At 48.1% G+C, this 15,520-nt stretch overlaps 2 protein-coding genes across 5 annotated transcripts; one reads left to right on the plus strand and one right to left on the minus strand.

Moving 5' to 3' along the window:
- The first annotated feature begins 283 nt into the window (after window positions 1-283).
- PMEL (premelanosome protein) lies at window positions 284-15,510 on the plus strand. 3 transcript variants are annotated; one of them, XM_069585040.1, is made up of 13 exons: window positions 284-440; window positions 6,984-7,072; window positions 7,306-7,430; window positions 9,692-9,802; window positions 9,945-10,091; window positions 11,187-11,321; window positions 11,690-11,851; window positions 12,089-12,769; window positions 13,695-13,805; window positions 14,050-14,134; window positions 14,243-14,448; window positions 14,556-14,643; window positions 15,261-15,510. In XM_069585040.1, exons 3-13 carry the CDS (start codon window positions 7,355-7,357, stop codon window positions 15,400-15,402), a joined length of 1,944 nt encoding a protein of 647 aa, XP_069441141.1. In that variant the 5' UTR covers window positions 284-440; window positions 6,984-7,072; window positions 7,306-7,354; the 3' UTR covers window positions 15,403-15,510. The 3 variants fall into 3 exon arrangements, with proteins under 3 accessions (XP_069441141.1, XP_069441139.1, XP_069441140.1); XM_069585039.1 differs by lacking the exon at window positions 284-440 and adding an exon at window positions 6,645-6,903; XM_069585038.1 differs by lacking the exon at window positions 284-440 and having other exon boundaries at window positions 6,626-7,072.
- CDK2 (cyclin dependent kinase 2) lies at window positions 1,009-6,620 on the minus strand. Of its 2 annotated transcripts, XM_069585041.1 has the most exons (8): window positions 6,231-6,598; window positions 5,432-5,509; window positions 5,194-5,314; window positions 4,375-4,545; window positions 3,822-3,923; window positions 3,011-3,154; window positions 2,504-2,707; window positions 1,009-2,240 (listed from the first exon to the last, which is right to left on the minus strand). In XM_069585041.1, exons 1-8 carry the CDS (start codon window positions 6,344-6,346, stop codon window positions 2,136-2,138), a joined length of 1,041 nt encoding a protein of 346 aa, XP_069441142.1. In that variant the 5' UTR covers window positions 6,347-6,598; the 3' UTR covers window positions 1,009-2,135. The 2 variants fall into 2 exon arrangements, with proteins under 2 accessions (XP_069441142.1, XP_069441143.1); XM_069585042.1 differs by lacking the exon at window positions 3,011-3,154 and having other exon boundaries at window positions 6,231-6,620.
- Window positions 15,511-15,520: the final 10 nt, after the last annotated feature.

Raw genomic sequence — 15,520 nt, forward strand, 5'->3', positions numbered from 1 at the left:
CACTAAAGGGCGAGCTCCTCAAACTAGCGGGCGGCACCCCGTTGATAGGCGTATACTTTAACCAATAAAATCTCGATGCCCTCATGACCCCGCCTTTTAATTTATAAACATCTAATCAGGTGAGCGGTGGAGGCGGGTCAAAGTGAAACTTCAACCAGTACTGCGAAAAGTCGGGACTTGAATGGCAGGCAAGGCGGGGTTGAAAGAGGCCTTAGGAACGCCGCTACTGACCTTCGCCCCTCCCCCGGGGATTGGTGGGGGCTACCTCCAGCGCCCCGCCTTCGATGACAAATTCGCGGGCGTGAAGGGAAATACCTCTCCTAAGGACCCGGAGCTTGGGAATTTAAGCAGCCTTCACGTCGGTGCTTCCTCCTTTTAGTTGGGGCCTCAGAGCACAGGAATTTCGGGGGTGGCCCTCAGGCAGTCTGAGATGTTTTCTGGTGAGTTGGGACAGTGGCAGGTCCAAGAACTGGTAGTTTGGGGAGGCTTTAGCCCCTTTACAATAATTTTCGTACAGACGGTTGATACATTCAGAATCATTTGTAAATATGAATAAATATATTTGAAAAACTCTGTAATATGCAAAAAGAAAAGAAAAAAAGGCAAACTTATTGGGAAACGCAGCGTCAATGCGAATTCCCTTGGAGCTCACTTCCAACGTAGTGCTGCTCCTGAGCCCTAACAAACATTGCAAATCTCGAACTGGAGCCTTGTATGTATGTGTGTGTGTGTGATATAGGTGGTGGGTAGGGTGGTGAGACGCGCAGGTTTAGGGGAAAGTGAAGTAGGAAATGCATAAACTTCACTTTCCTCAGCCGTAAAATGGGGGCAATAATTCCCGCTTCGCCCACCCGTACACTGTCCACTGCATCACAGAGGTCGAAATGGAGTGAGGTGGGAAGCCGTGCTCAGACAGATTAAGAGGGGTCTTAAATCTATTATCACATACACACATCCATATTCTCTCTCACACCATTCTTTCAATAAATACACAAAAGCGGAAAGAGATGAACTGTAAAACTAGGAACTTTTTTTTAATCAGTTACAAACTAAATTACAAATAATATTAACAGCAAGAACACTCAAGGACAAAAGGTGGGAGAAGAGAGACAAAATCATAAAAAGAAAAAAAGGTTTTTTTAAAAAAACACAACATATTTGCATTACAAACCCCAAGGTGCACATGGCAACAAATCCCCACCCATTCCCACTTAAAAAACTACTATAACTTGAAATATAAATATAATTGTTCATCCTTCTTTTAAAGAAATATTTTTTCCCCAATGTCCCCACTCAGTCACAGCCCTAAGTGTCAGAATTCTCAAAATGATGTTTCAACCTTAACTTTTACAGGGTGGCCTTCAGAGGAAGATGGCACCTAGCACCTTAAGAATCTTAAAAAGAGAAAAATTCAAACAGCTTTCACTTGCCTCATAAGGCCAAGGTGAAGCACAGTCCCTGTCCCAGAGCCTCCTAGACACATCTTGCCCATAGGAGGGACAGGCAAGAAGCCTAGGAGCCATCATTTCTACTGCAGCCCCCCTGGGACCACAGAGACTGGGAGTCTTGAGTCTCCCAGATGTTAGGTGAGATGAAACATTAAAACTAGGGTATAAACCGGTTGGATCTTTTTTTTTTTTTTTAACCTAATTCTTTGAAACAGGCCCCTCCATAATGTTTTTGTTTTGCTTGGTTTTCAAAGGTTCCAACTTAGCCCCCACTGCTATAAGTTGGCCTTACACAGTGGCTCTGGAGGCTTGGGGTCTTTATCATCCCAGATACAGAAAATAATAATAGTGGGGCTTTCAGAGACTGGGATGGGAAACCTATGTGGACGGAGGAGAAAGTCTTTTTTTCTTTCTTTCTTTTTTTAAAATACCAGCCCTCTTAAGCAACAACTAAGAGGAGAGAGAGAGGGTAGTGGAGGCTGACTTAAGTGCATCTAATACTGAAGCGTCCTTTCATTTCCACCTATTTCTTCCCTCTACCCCATCACTCCAGAGTGGACTGGGTAAGAGGGGCAGGTGAGTGCTAAGGCAACCAGACAAGATCAGTGAGCTAAGTGCCCGGGCTGAGCCAGATCACACTCACACTGGAAAGAGGGTGATACTGGGGGTACGGGCTTGAGAAGGCGATCAGAGTCGAAGGTGAGGTACTGGCTTGGTCACATCTTGGAAGAAGGGGTGAGCCAGAGCTGCCTTGGCTGAAATCCGCTTGTTAGGGTCGTAGTGCAGCATTTGCTGGAGGGAGAGATGCTGACTTCAGTAATGTGGTAATGGACTAAATGGGCAGCAGGTATTGAGAAACTGGGAAACAGAATTCCTTTCACCCTGAGTTCCCATTTCCTCCTCCCTGTATCTAATGGGTGCACCAACAAGAGGGAAGCAGAGACAAGGGAAATGCTGAGACCAGGAGTCCAGGGCCTCATTCTTCCTTCATGCTAGAAAAACCCTGCCCTGGGGGAGGGAACAAGAGGAAATGGATGCCCACTCCCTAGTCTCACCGATAACAAGCTCCGTCCATCTTCATCCAGGGGAGGCACCACTTTGCTAAAATCCTGCCTGGCCCACTTGGGGAAACTTGGCTTATAATCAGGCATAGAAGTAACTCCTGGCCAAACCACCTCATCTGGGGTTCCCAGGGTCCGAAAGATCCGGAAGAGTTGGTCGATCTCAGAATCTCCGGGGAATAGGGCCCGGCGGGTCACCTGAAAATGGGGAAAGAGGAAAGGCCAAGACCGACATTGACGTCAATCAGAACTGCCCAAAGGATAATGGAGGTTCCCACAGGCAGTAGAAGGTCAGTAGGGCCCCATGACTCCCTCCCCAGGGTCTTTCATGGGGTCAATCACACAGAGCCTGAGACAATGAAGTCCCTTCATCTGCCTCCTCACCCCCTCCTTCCTTCCCCCAACCATGGCTTTGCAGATCCCCAAGGCTGGGTGGGGCTGGGAGGGGATGAATGTCTGGGGTGCCACTGACATGTAGCAAAGGGATGTCAAGCCACTCACGGGGTATGGGGTAGACACTGCGGTCATCCCCCCTCCTTGTGATGCAGCCACTTCTAGATAGGAGCACAGCGGGCAGAGACTGTGTCTTCCATTTCTTCTGTGTTCCCCACAGCACCTAGCATGGTGCTGGGTACACACTAGGTGCTTAACAAATATTTTTTGATGAATTGAGAGACGTATATGGGCAATTGTAAAGTATTGCACTGGGGGATAAATGCATGTTATATATATGGGCTAATGGTCTCCATGCCCCCAGATACAACCCAGATAAGGGACCATAAAACATACTGCTGACTTGATTTGAAAACTCAGCTCACTCCACTGTTGTATTAAAGGGAATGAGAGCTCCCTTATAAGGCTGGGCCTCAGGGATCCTTCAATCTGAAAAGCCAGAGGTTGAGGGGGGGACATGTCTGCAGTTTAAATAAAAGGTGTGGATAAGGTGAATACAGCTGGCCTCACCACTTCCTGATGCCCTAAAATAAGGTCTATAGGCAAATGAAGGAGATGCTAAATGGAACTTATTTTCCCAAATATATGTAGGCTAAAGCTAGCACAGTTGCAGAAATGATTTAGCTCAGTTTGGAGATAAGCTTTGTATACTGGATGCTAAGCTGTTTGAGGCTATCCTAACATTGTGGTTGACATCAGGGATGACAGCCCTCTCCTTTCTCCATGACCCCCTTTGTGCTACTCTAAAGGAAGAACCCTGTGATAAGAGAAGGACCATGGGTCTGGGCCAAGAAACAGTTCTGTTGTTCTTGAGTGTGGGAAGGAGTGGGCTGAGTAGACCATGGGCATGCCTCCATACCATCTCAGCAAAGATGCAACCGAGGCTCCATATGTCCACTGCTGTGGAGTAGTATTTGCAGCCCAGAAGGATTTCCGGTGCTCGGTACCACAGAGTCACCACCTGAGGAAAAGAGTACAGGACATGAAGATATCCACACGTCAGTTTCTAAACACTATTCTGCTAACTCAATTTCTTCACAAGCAACTTCTATCCCTCCATCCTTCCCTTTACTCTCATTGCCCCTAAGTAAAATAACTGGGTACAACTTCTTAGCCCAGAGTTAGCCTAATCCATGGTTCTGGGGAACATATATTCTGAACCCTCAATTTGCAACCTTCTTGGAAAACTTGAGGCAAATGGTCATAATTTTAAATTTCATGCCTTCCACCTGTCTCCTGGCTCGGTATCTATCAATATATGAATTCTGTGCATACTCTAAGACCTCTTGTGGTGTCAGAAATACTTTCCATCTAGTGAGAAACTGCTGGCCAGATCGTTACTAAAAACTCTATGAATGTCCTTGTTAACACCTCCCAGGAAGTTCAGAGAAGACATGCAGAGGAGGACTCACCTCGTGGGTATAAGTACGAACAGGGACCCCAAAAGCTCTGGCTAGTCCGAAGTCTGCTAGCTTGATGGACCCATCTGCGTTGATAAGCAGATTCTGAGGTTTAAGGTCTCGGTGCAGGACCCGATGAGAGTGGCAGAAAGCTAGGCCCTGGAGCAGCTGGAACAAGTAGCTCTGACAAGGGGAAAGAAAAGACTCTGTTTTTCCACCACCGTGAGCAGATTAGGGTCTCCTCTGTAACTCCAAAGTTCTACTAAAGCCTTTACTAGTTAAATTGTAATTATGTTTTCAAGCTATTTCTCCAGTTGGACTGTCAACCCATTGAGGATAAGATCAGGTCTCATTCAGTTTTGCATTTATGTTCCATATCGTGGACCAGCACATTGAAAGTGTTCAATAAATGTGTGTTGGATGTTTGTTGGTTGATCGAAAGTAGCTTCCGGAGTAAGGAACCCAGAAAAATGGACAACAGAGACTCACTGGCTATTTCTCCCACCAAACAGGTGGAAGGGCTTTCTGGAGGCATCTACCAAGTACCCCCCAGTCCCATTTATCCGAGTTTCATCTCAAGAACCTTCCACCTGAGCTGCTAAGTTGACTTACTAGAGTTTCAACTTCTTTGATTCCCCTGCCCAGCCCTAGGGTTAAAAGCATAATGAGCAGTGAAAGAGCCACAAGAAAAGGTGTGTGCGTGTGTGTGTGTAGGGGGGTGAGGGCTGGGAAGGAAACCAAGATAAATCAACACTCAGTCCGGATTGCCTGCTTTCAGTCCGGACTCCCAAAACATGCCCATGTTGGGGAGGAGTTGATGAGAAGGAGTACCTTTATGAGCGGAAGAGGAATGCCAGTGAGTGCAGAGGCATCCATGAATTTCTTGAGATCCTGGTGCAGAAACTCAAAAACAAGGTAGAGTTTGTTTTCTGTGTGAATGACATCCAGCAGCCTAGGGAAGGGGGAGGTCCAGGAATACACGTGAGGGAGAGAAAGGCCCAGACAATACAAACAGAAGACATTCTCCTTTACTGTCAGAGCACCTCCCACCTCCCAGATACATACTTACTTGACAATATTAGGGTGATTAAGCTCCTTAAGCAGAGAGATCTCTCGTATGGCAGTACTGGGTACACCCTCTGTCTCACTTGGAGAAGTTGAGAAAGCAGAGATGGGAATGTGGTTACAAATATTTCTTTTCCCTCAGCAGTACAGTCATTCCCCCCACCCCACCCCCAGCCCCCACCAACCCAGCATCCCCTAATTAAGTGAGAGAAAGGGTGCTTCAGGGGTTAAATCATGGATGGACAGGAGTGTCTTTTTAGACCCATTAAGATCATCATATCTTCTTTGCCCAGGGTTAGGTTAGCAAAGCCTCTTGGTGAAGTTAAAAGGGGGAAAAGTGTGTGTGTGTGGAAGTAACAACACCCAGCCTCTCTAGAGGTGCCAGTAAGGTTCAACTGCCATTCTTTTGAAAGAGAGAATTCTAAGATGCGGGTGGGGTTGGGGCACTGAGGGCTGGTCTAGTCATTTATAAGGGTGCTCTTTACCACTTATCACAAAACCCATCTCCTCGTCGGGGAGTCCTGGATCCCATCTCAAAAGGCTCCTTCCTCTTCCTGACACTTTCTGACTGTACATTTGGGGACATCGCCCGCCTTTGGGGAGGAATTTCCCATGGATTCTACACTACCCTATAGTCTCCACCGGGAAACCCTCTACTCGTCCTTCAACCCACCTCTCCACTTCAAAAGACTTCCCTCCCTGCTACCTTCCGGTCCCTGGAAGGCTACCCGCCTGTTGCGGTGGGGGTGGGGGGCACTCAAGGAGCTCCCGAGTCAGGAGTCCCGGGTACAGAGGCCACTCACGTGTCCAGGCGGATTTTTTTAAGCGCCACCACTTCTCCCGTCAACTTGTTTTTGGCTTTGTACACAACTCCGTACGTGCCCTCTCCGATCTTTTCCACTTTTTGGAAGTTCTCCATGAAGCGCTAGCGAGTCGGGTCAGCCCGGCCCTGGAGCTGGGGCCTGGGAACCTGCAAAAAACGGCACCCAGCTCTCGGGGGCCGAGGAGGGAAACAGGGCCCAGCACCGCGACCCGAGGTCGGGATGGAACGTAGTGTATCTCTCGCTCTTGTCAATTTGTCCAACTTGAAACAATATTGCCGCCTCCCCCCTCTAGTTCCCTACCGCCACCAGAAGCCCCGCCTCTCCTTCCCGCGTTTCCCTGGCTCCTCCCTCAGATCTTCCTATTGGTCTACGTCAGAGAGGGCGGGGCCAGCCCTGTGTCCCTCGCTGCAAACGACCCCACCCCGAGTAACTTTGGTTCCGAGGAGTATTAAGGATAAATTTTTATCTGGATGGGGAGGCTGAACACCTTTTTCCAAGTATCTGATTTGGGATCGAGTTTTCTCTCTGTGTCCTGAGTCTATAGGGATTTCCTGATCTCTAATCACCGTTTTCACCACCCTAAGGAAAATATGTATTAAATTCCACCTCGCCCTGGAGCCTCCTCTGAAAGCAGGAAACTGGAAATCTCATTGTAAGGGTTTCCTGGGGCTCCGAAGAGTCGTTGTCCCACTTCTCTCAGCCTACCCCAATACTGTCTGTTTTTGGACCCAGGGTCGCTGCTTCTACAGTTATTTTGAGAGGTTCCTGGTTTGACTCACAATAGATTGATCCACTCTCCAATGATGAACCCTGTGTGTCCGGTACGTGTTATGTTTTGTAGCTGCCCTTCAGTCATTTTTTCCCCGCGAGGGGAGATGGAGTACTTTAAGATGAGACTGACCCTGTGAAGCCAGAAACTGTCAATGAGTAGCGTGATGTCCAGGGACCAGGATCCCTCCTCGGTTCTGTCTCTCAGGTCCTTCTGCTCCTCCCAGGATTTGCCTGGAGGGAGGGGAGGAAGGGCTATGCAAATAAGCACCCCCTTCTTATACAGGGGTTTGTCCAATGCCCCAGAGTCTTTGGTTGCTGGAAGGAAGAACAGGATGGATCTGGTGCTGAGAAAATACCTTCTCCATGTGGCTCTGATGGGTGTTCTTCTGGCTGTAGGGGCCACAGAAGGTGAGTGTGGGATGTGTGGACATGAACAAGTGTGAGTTTAGGGTTACACACCTGCTCTGGTTTTTCTCTCCCTAAAGTGGAAGATAGCAGCAGTGCTTCAGGTGTTTCTCATCCATTTGATTTAGTGAGGACATGGGCAACTGAGCTCCCTCCCCACATGAAGATTTGGGTGCATATGTGTTCAGGCACTTGGGACTGAACCTGAAAACAACCCCATCTACCTGGACGGGTGAGAGAACAGTATGTCTCTGTGGCCCTAATTTTGAGATGCTCTGAATAGTGAGCTGGAACATGGGTGCCAAGGTAGTAAAATGAGTGGAAACTCATTTAGGCTTTGTCTTAAGCACTTGGGATAGGGTATTTAAAGTGAGGAGAAAGTGAATGTGGTGTTTGGATAGAAGGGTAAAGAGGCACCTCATCCCCTCTTTGGGATGGGCATGGGTGAACACAGCCCAGGCTTTTGTTCTGGGGCTGGAAGAGATAGGCAGAGGGGTCTCAGCTGAGCATCACATGAAAGGGCTCTGGGGATTGGGGCCTCGTGACAGGAGCAAGGGGTGGGGGTGGTGAGAGGGTCTGGAATGTCTCGTGCTGCTCTGAGGAGGGAGGATTGGGAGTGGAGAAAGAATGGGGCATCTTATGATTCTCTTGTTCTTGTGGTGAGATATTCAGCGGGATGATTCTAGATCGTCCCCCAGGAGAATCAACCAGGTTTCTGGTACATGTTAGAGATGGAGTGAGGATAGTCTGTGATGTCCAGAAATATCTACATTGTACCCCGGTGCCCCCTTTCTCTAGATCCCTGGTCTCACAGACTTCTTGCAACTTCTCCTTGATCTGACTTCCCTCATTCACAGTGTGGTTTCAAGTCTTTTTCTTTTACTATGTTCGTTGTTGTATTCTGGAAATATTCTGTTCATATGTGTCCACCCAAGGCTCTTAAAATATTGTGCTTACATTTTGGATCCAGATTTTTTAAATCATAAGAAGACATTTTTCTATATTTCATGAAATTTTACATGGACTGAGTTTGATAATTTTGTCTAGTGTGAATTAACATTGTGTTTATTTAAGAAAATATTCTTTTTTACAGAAACCTACTGAATTTGTAGGGTTTTAAAATAACATGATGTCTTGGATTTGCTTTTGAATGCTTCAGCCAAAAAACAAACAAACAACAAAAATAAAGAATAGATAAAGCAAATGTGACAAAATGCTGATAGCTGTTGGACCTTGGGGAGGCACATGCAGAGCCATCACATCACTTTTTTTCAGACCTCTTTCTTGCTCAGTTATAATCATTTTGTTTGTCCCCACTCCCAATTTCTACTTGCTTCTAGTCCATCCTCCTCACTGCTTGCCAAAGCGATCCTTCTAAAACACAAATCTGAGCCTATTCAAAAAGGTTTTGAAGGGTAAATTTTATGGTATGTGCCATATATCAATACAGCAAACAAAATCATCTTTCCCTTGCCTACAGGATAAAGTCCAAACTATTTGCCTGGCACTCAAAGCCCCCACTCCATCTTCTTGGCTTAATCTCTCACAATGTCCATCAGCCACATTGCTAGTGGTCTCCTATCATGCCATGTGCTTCCATACTTCCATGCATCTGCTCATGCTGGGCCTTCTGCCTAGAATGCTTTATGCCCCAGGCCAACTATTTACTGAGTCTTCCCCAGTCGACCAGAGTGCAATTTACCTGTTTAAAATCTATCATTTTGTTTTACATTGTACATGTCTATTATGGCTCATATTAAGCAATGCCTTGGGTTATAGCAATTTATGTATATGTCTATTTCATATACTTTAACCTGAACCCCTTAAGAACCATTTTTTTCTCATTTCTTTCTCTTTTTTTTTTCCTCTTTTTCATTTCTTAAGTTCTTTGCACCTAGCCCAGTGCCTGGTACGTGGTGGGTATTCAGTAGATTAAAATGCATTTTAAGGGACTTCCCTTGTTGTCCATCAAGTGGCTAAGGCTCTGTGCTCCCAATGCAGGGGACCAGGGTTGAATCTCAGGTCAGGGAACTAGATCCTACAGGTCACAACTAAGAGTTTGCATGCCACAACTACCTGACCCCACATGCCACAGCTAATCGCAGATCCCTCATGCTGCAACTAAGTCCTAGTGCAGTTAAATAAATATATTTTTAAAATGCACTTTGAATGTGAGAATGAATGATGTGTCACAGACAGTGTTGTCCCCTGAGAAAGCAGTGAGTAATGATTTGAGGGCCCTCATAGTATATCTTCCTTTTTAGGACCCAGAGACAGGGACTGGCTTGGTGTTTCAAGGCAGCTCAGAATTAAAGCATGGAACACACAGCTGTATCCAGAGTGGACAGAAAGCCAGGGGCCTGACTGCTGGAGAGGTAGGAAGTTGGCAATTTCCAGGGAGGATATGGTGGAAATGGGGTGAGGAAGGGAACGGGGTTGAATGTATTTGGGAAGATAGGGAAGGGAAAGGCATACGGGGAGAAGAAGCCAAGGAGCTAACGCAGCTGCCCTTTTCAGGTGGCCACGTATCCCTGAAGGTCAGCAATGATGGCCCTACACTGATTGGGGCAAATGCCTCCTTCTCTGTTGCCTTGCACTTTCCTAAAAGCCAAAAGGTGTTGCCTAATGGGCAGGTCATCTGGGCCAACAACACCATCATCAATGGTGAGTACCTCTCCACCTCCGTTCCAAGGTTCAGAATCCCTGGTATCCCCGGTATCTCCAATGAACTCAAGGAATCCTCCCCCTTTTCCTCTTCTTCCTGCTTTTTTTTTTTTTTTACAAATTATATATGTAACACATATTCACTGCAGAAAAATTAGAAAACACAGATAAAGCAAAAAGAAAAAAAAATTATAGTTCCCCAAGTGGGGCACAGAAGACCCAGTGGACATAGAAGTTGGATAGACTTGGATTTAAACTGGTTATGAGTATGTGACCCTGGACAAGTCACTGAATTGTTTTATGCTTCCATTCCCTTATCTATAGAATGGGGATGATAACACTTTAAAAGGTTGTTGTAAGGATTAAAGTGTGATAATATATAAAGATTTTAGCATAAAGCCTGCGCTGTGCTGTGCTTAGGCTTAGTTTAGACGCTTTGCAACCCCATGGACTGTAGCCCACCAGGCTCCTCTGTCCATGTGGATTCTGCAGGCAAGAATACTGGAGTGGGTTGCCATGCACTCCTCCAGGGGATCTTCCCAACTCAGGGATCAAACCCAGGTCCTAGCCTACAGTATTAGTTGATGTTGTTATTTTTACTTTTATTCCACTAGCTAGAGCACATCATCCTAGACATTTTGATACATGTCCTACCAATTTGTTTCCAGTGTAAGAATATATATGTGTGTGCTCAGGGGTTCAGTCGTGTCTGACTCTTTGCGACCCCATGGACTGTAGCCTGCGAAAGCGCCTCTGCCCATGGGATTGCCCAGGCAAGAATACTGGAGCAGGTTGCCAATTCTTCCTCCAGAGGATCTTTCAACACAGGGATTGAATCCTCATCTCCTGTGTTTCCTGCATTGGCAGGTGTATTCTTTACCACTGAGCCACCTGGGAAACCCCTTAAGTATATACACTGGAATCTTTTATAGTTTCCATTCTCCCTTCTACCACTCCAAGTAGGTTATACCAAGGAGAATGTATATTTGTAGCTAGGCAGTATTCCTGGAGCCCCTCTTTGGGAGTCATGTTAAAGGTTTTGGTGTACAGTAAAGAATGCCAGGGATTGAGGGAGACTTGGTGTCTTCTTTTCAGGGAGCCAGGTGTGGGGAGGACAGCTGGTGTATCCCCAGGAACCTGATGATACCTGCATCTTCCCCGATGGCGGGGCCTGCCCTTCTGGCCCTTTATCTCAGAAAAGATGCTTTGTTTATGTCTGGAAGACCTGGGGTAAGAGTCCCCCTTCTCTGGCCTGTCATTCACACTTAAATTCACTCCTTCCTACCTTTCTTTTGGTCTCATCCCTAAATTCTGTGAGTTTCCCTAATCTTCACTTCCCCCATGACTCCTTCCTCTTCCACAGCACCTAGTCAATTCTATTATACTTCTTTCTAGGAGCCCTGCTCCAATTATAGTCCCATCCCATGGACCCTCTCATAAGGACTCCTTTCCTGCCCAACATATTCAAGCTTACACTCTCTGAAATAACTATTCTTGATACATCTCCTGACCTTCCTTCTCTGGTTCCGTCTCTAACCCTGCCCCAGTCTCCTTTGACTAGTAACCCCTTTCCCTACTCTTCTTCCCAAAAACCTCAGACCAATACTGGCAAGTTCTGGGGGGCCCAGTGTCTGGATTGAGCATTGGGACAGACAAGGCCGTGCTGGGCACACATAACATGGAAGTGACTGTCTACCACCGCCGGGGGTCCCAAAGCTATGTGCCCCTCGCTCACTCCAGTTCAACCTTCACCATTACTGGTAAGGACTGAGGAGGGGACAAGGCCAGCTGCAGGGCAGGAGAAGGTGTGGAGGCTGGGCTGGACAGGATAGGGGAAAGAGGAAATGGTGTGTAACCTTGCAGGGGCAGAACCAGGAAGATGTGGGCAGAGGGATGTGGGGTTTGGAGCCCGTGAAGGGCCAGCCAGCTTGGGTTGGTGAAAGAAGCAGCTGAAAGAAAGAACTTATGGTTCTCACTTTTTCTGACTCCAATCCCAGACCAGGTGCCCTTCTCCGTGAGTGTGTCTCAGCTGCAGGCCTTGGATGGAAGGAACAAGCGCTTCCTGAGAAAACAGCCTCTGACCTTTGCCCTCCAGCTCCATGATCCCAGTGGCTATTTGGCTGGGGCTGACCTTTCCTACACCTGGGACTTTGGTGACAGTACAGGGACCCTGATCTCTCGGGCACTCATGGCCACTCACACTTACCTAGAGTCTGGCCCAGTCACTGCACAGGTGGTGCTGCAGGCTGCCATTCCTCTCACCTCCTGTGGCTTCTCTCCAGTTCCAGGCACCACAGATAGGCATGTGACAACTGCAGAGGCCCCTGGAAGCACAGCTGGCCAAGTGCCTACTACAGAAGTCATAGGCACCACACCTGGCCAGGTGCCAACTGCAGAGGCCCCTGGCACCACAGTCGGGTGGGTGCCAACCACAGAGGGCGTAGGTACCACACCTGAGCAGGTGGCAACCTCCGAAGTCTTAAGTACCACACCAGCAGAGATGCCAACTGCAAAGGGTACAGGTAGGACACCTGAAGTGTCAACTACAGAGCCCTCTGGAGCCACGGTTACACGGGGAACAACTCCAGAGCTGGTGGAGACCACAGCTGGAGAGGTGTCCACTCCTGAGCCTGCGGGTACAAATACTAGCCCATTCATGCCTACAGAAGGTACTGCAGGTAAGGGGGCCACCACGAATGAGTTCACAGAGTGGGCATTTGTCACTGCTCTGAAGACCTGAAAGAATTGCTCAGGACCCAGATGGTACCCAATCCTTAGCTGAGCAGTGGAGTCCCCTCAGAATCTTCACTGGTTTTAAAACCCCCTAAGTCCCTCTCAATGGCACAGAATAGATCCAGAGTTCAGGAAACCAGGGCCTTCTCCTAGGCCATGTAGAGAGGGCTTATTGCTTCTCCCTCCCTGAAGAGAAGTTCAGGGAGCAGTCTGTGGTTCAGGGAGCAGGTGGCAGTGCTCAGTTGTGTCTGACTCTTTGCGACCTCATGGACTATGGCCCACCAGGCTCGTCTGTCCATGGAATTCTCCAGGCAATACTGGAGTGGGTGGCCATTCCCTTCTCCAAGGGATTTTCCCTGCCCAGAGATTAAACCCACATTGGCAGGTGGAGTCTTTACCCCTGAGCCACCTAGAGAGCCCCATGTGATCATCAGATAATACTTATACCTCATTTTCTGATTAAGTGTAAACACACAGAAATCTTTCTGACACCACTTCCCACCCCTGGATTCCCATCTCAAAGTAGGTTTACCTGGAATTGTGGTTGGAACACTAAAAAGGGAGGAGGGGGATAATGACACTATAATGACTTAACACGTCAGATGTCTGACCCAGGACCTGGCACAGTGTACGGTGTGATAAACATTTGGGATTTCTAAAATTCCGACTCTAACCCTAACTGTGACTCTGGGGTAGTCATTTCTCTTGGGCCTGTTTCTTTATCTAAAAAAATGAGAGTTCTCAGCTCTTGTCTGATTCTAAGCCTGGATCCAGTAGCTCTGACTCTACCTGGAAAAATGTCTGTTGGCCCTTTGTTTTCAGGTTAGTCATTTGCTTCTTGACTTTGCCTCTTTAATCCTCTCCTGCCAGGCTCCCTGAGCCCCCTGCCGGATGATACCTTAGTCCTGGTGAAGCGCCAAGCCCCCATGGATTGTGTTCTGTATCGCTATGGCTCCTTTTCCCTCACCCTGGACATTGTCCGTGAGTCTTGCCTACATGTCCGTGAGCTGGTGGAGGGAGGCGTGTGCTGCTTAGGGTTGCCCAGTGGAAGCGCACACCTTGGAAGGAATTACTTACCTGGACAAGGAGAATACCCAAATCCCAGGGGTTTCATATGAAGGCAGGAGAATGGGATTGGGGAGGCAGCCCGAAGACTTTCCTGGCCATGGGCCTTGGGGTAGGATAAATAGAGGAGTCTCAGACTTAAAATCTTGCCACTTTGCAGAGGGTATTGAGAGTGCTGAGATCCTACAGGCGGTGTCATCCAGCGAAGGAGACGCATTTGAGCTGACTGTGTCTTGCCAAGGCGGGTGAGTGTCCCACGGTTACCCTGAGAACTTCTGGGGTGACCCCTGCCTGTTCTCTGGTGTCTAGTGTCCCTTCCCAGATTCCCTGACGTAAGCTGACATCTCTCCCAGGCTACCCAAGGAAGCCTGCATGGACATCTCATCGCCAGGGTGTCAGCCGCCTGCCCAGCGGCTGTGTCAGCCTGTGCCCCCCAGCCCAGCCTGCCAGCTGGTTTTGCACCAGGTTCTGAAGGGTGGCTCAGGGACCTACTGCCTCAATGTGTCTTTGGCTGATGCCAATAGCCTGGCGATGGTCAGCACCCAGCTTGTCATGCCTGGTAGGTAGTTGGACAAGAGGTAGGATGAAGACACGGGGAGATGGTAGAGGTTACCTACTAGAGGAAGCAGACACTGAATGTAGCCATATCTGGGATTCCACCCATAGGGCAAGAGGCAGGCCTCAGGCAGGCTCCTCTGTTTGTGGGCATCTTGCTGGTGCTGACAGCTTTGTTGCTTGCATCTCTGATATACAGGTGAGATCCCTGCCATCCTGCTCCCACTCCCTTACCCCTTATTACCACCACCACTCTTCCTCATGGGAAGAAACCACCAACCCCTTTGGGAAAGTGTAGAGTCCAGGAAAGAGCCCAGACTTGGAAGTTCAACAGGTCTAGGCTGCAGTCTTGCTGGTGGGACCCTGGGGAAGTCGATTAACCCTTCTGAGCCTCTGAAAAGTAGGAAACATAATACCTGTCCTGTGGGGCTGTTTTCAGGGCTCTAGACAGTGTGAGTAAAACACCTGGTTCTGAAACAAAAGTGGAATAAATGATGATCTCAATGACTGCTGTTATGAATAATATCAACAGTGGAGGAGGCTGGTGAACTGAGTTCTCCACCTGCCAGAAAGGCAAATCCCTAGGCCTGGAGGGCTGAGGTCCTCAAAGCAGGGAAGATTGTAGGGTGAGAGGGAAATGGTCAGAGCTTACCATAAACATAAGAGAGGATAAACCCTGTTGGTGAGAAGAGGAGGGAGCCAGGATCAAGGCCAAGTCAACCTGGGTTAAGGTTTAGTCTTTTTTTTTTGGAGAAGCACAAAGAGGTTGCCATTGACCACCACTAACCAGTATCCCTGCTTTTCTCCTAATATCAGGCGAAGACTTATGAGGCAAGGCTCAGCAGTCCCCCTTCCCCAGCTGCCACACGGTAGAACCCAGTGGCTACGTCTGCCCTGGGTCTTCCGCTCTTGCCCCATTGGTGAGAGCAAACCTCTCCTCAGTGGGCAGCAGGTCTGAGTGCTTTTATGTGACGTCATGATTTACCCACGTGGAGAGCAAGGCCTGTCTTTTCTCTGGTCTTCCCTCAGAGACTACCATTGCCTGAAATAAAGACTCAGAACTTGATGCTGTTATT

The sequence above is a fragment of the Ovis canadensis genome, chromosome 3 (genome assembly GCF_042477335.2).
Source record: "Ovis canadensis isolate MfBH-ARS-UI-01 breed Bighorn chromosome 3, ARS-UI_OviCan_v2, whole genome shotgun sequence".
In the NCBI taxonomy this organism is placed as follows: domain Eukaryota; kingdom Metazoa; phylum Chordata; class Mammalia; order Artiodactyla; family Bovidae; genus Ovis; species Ovis canadensis.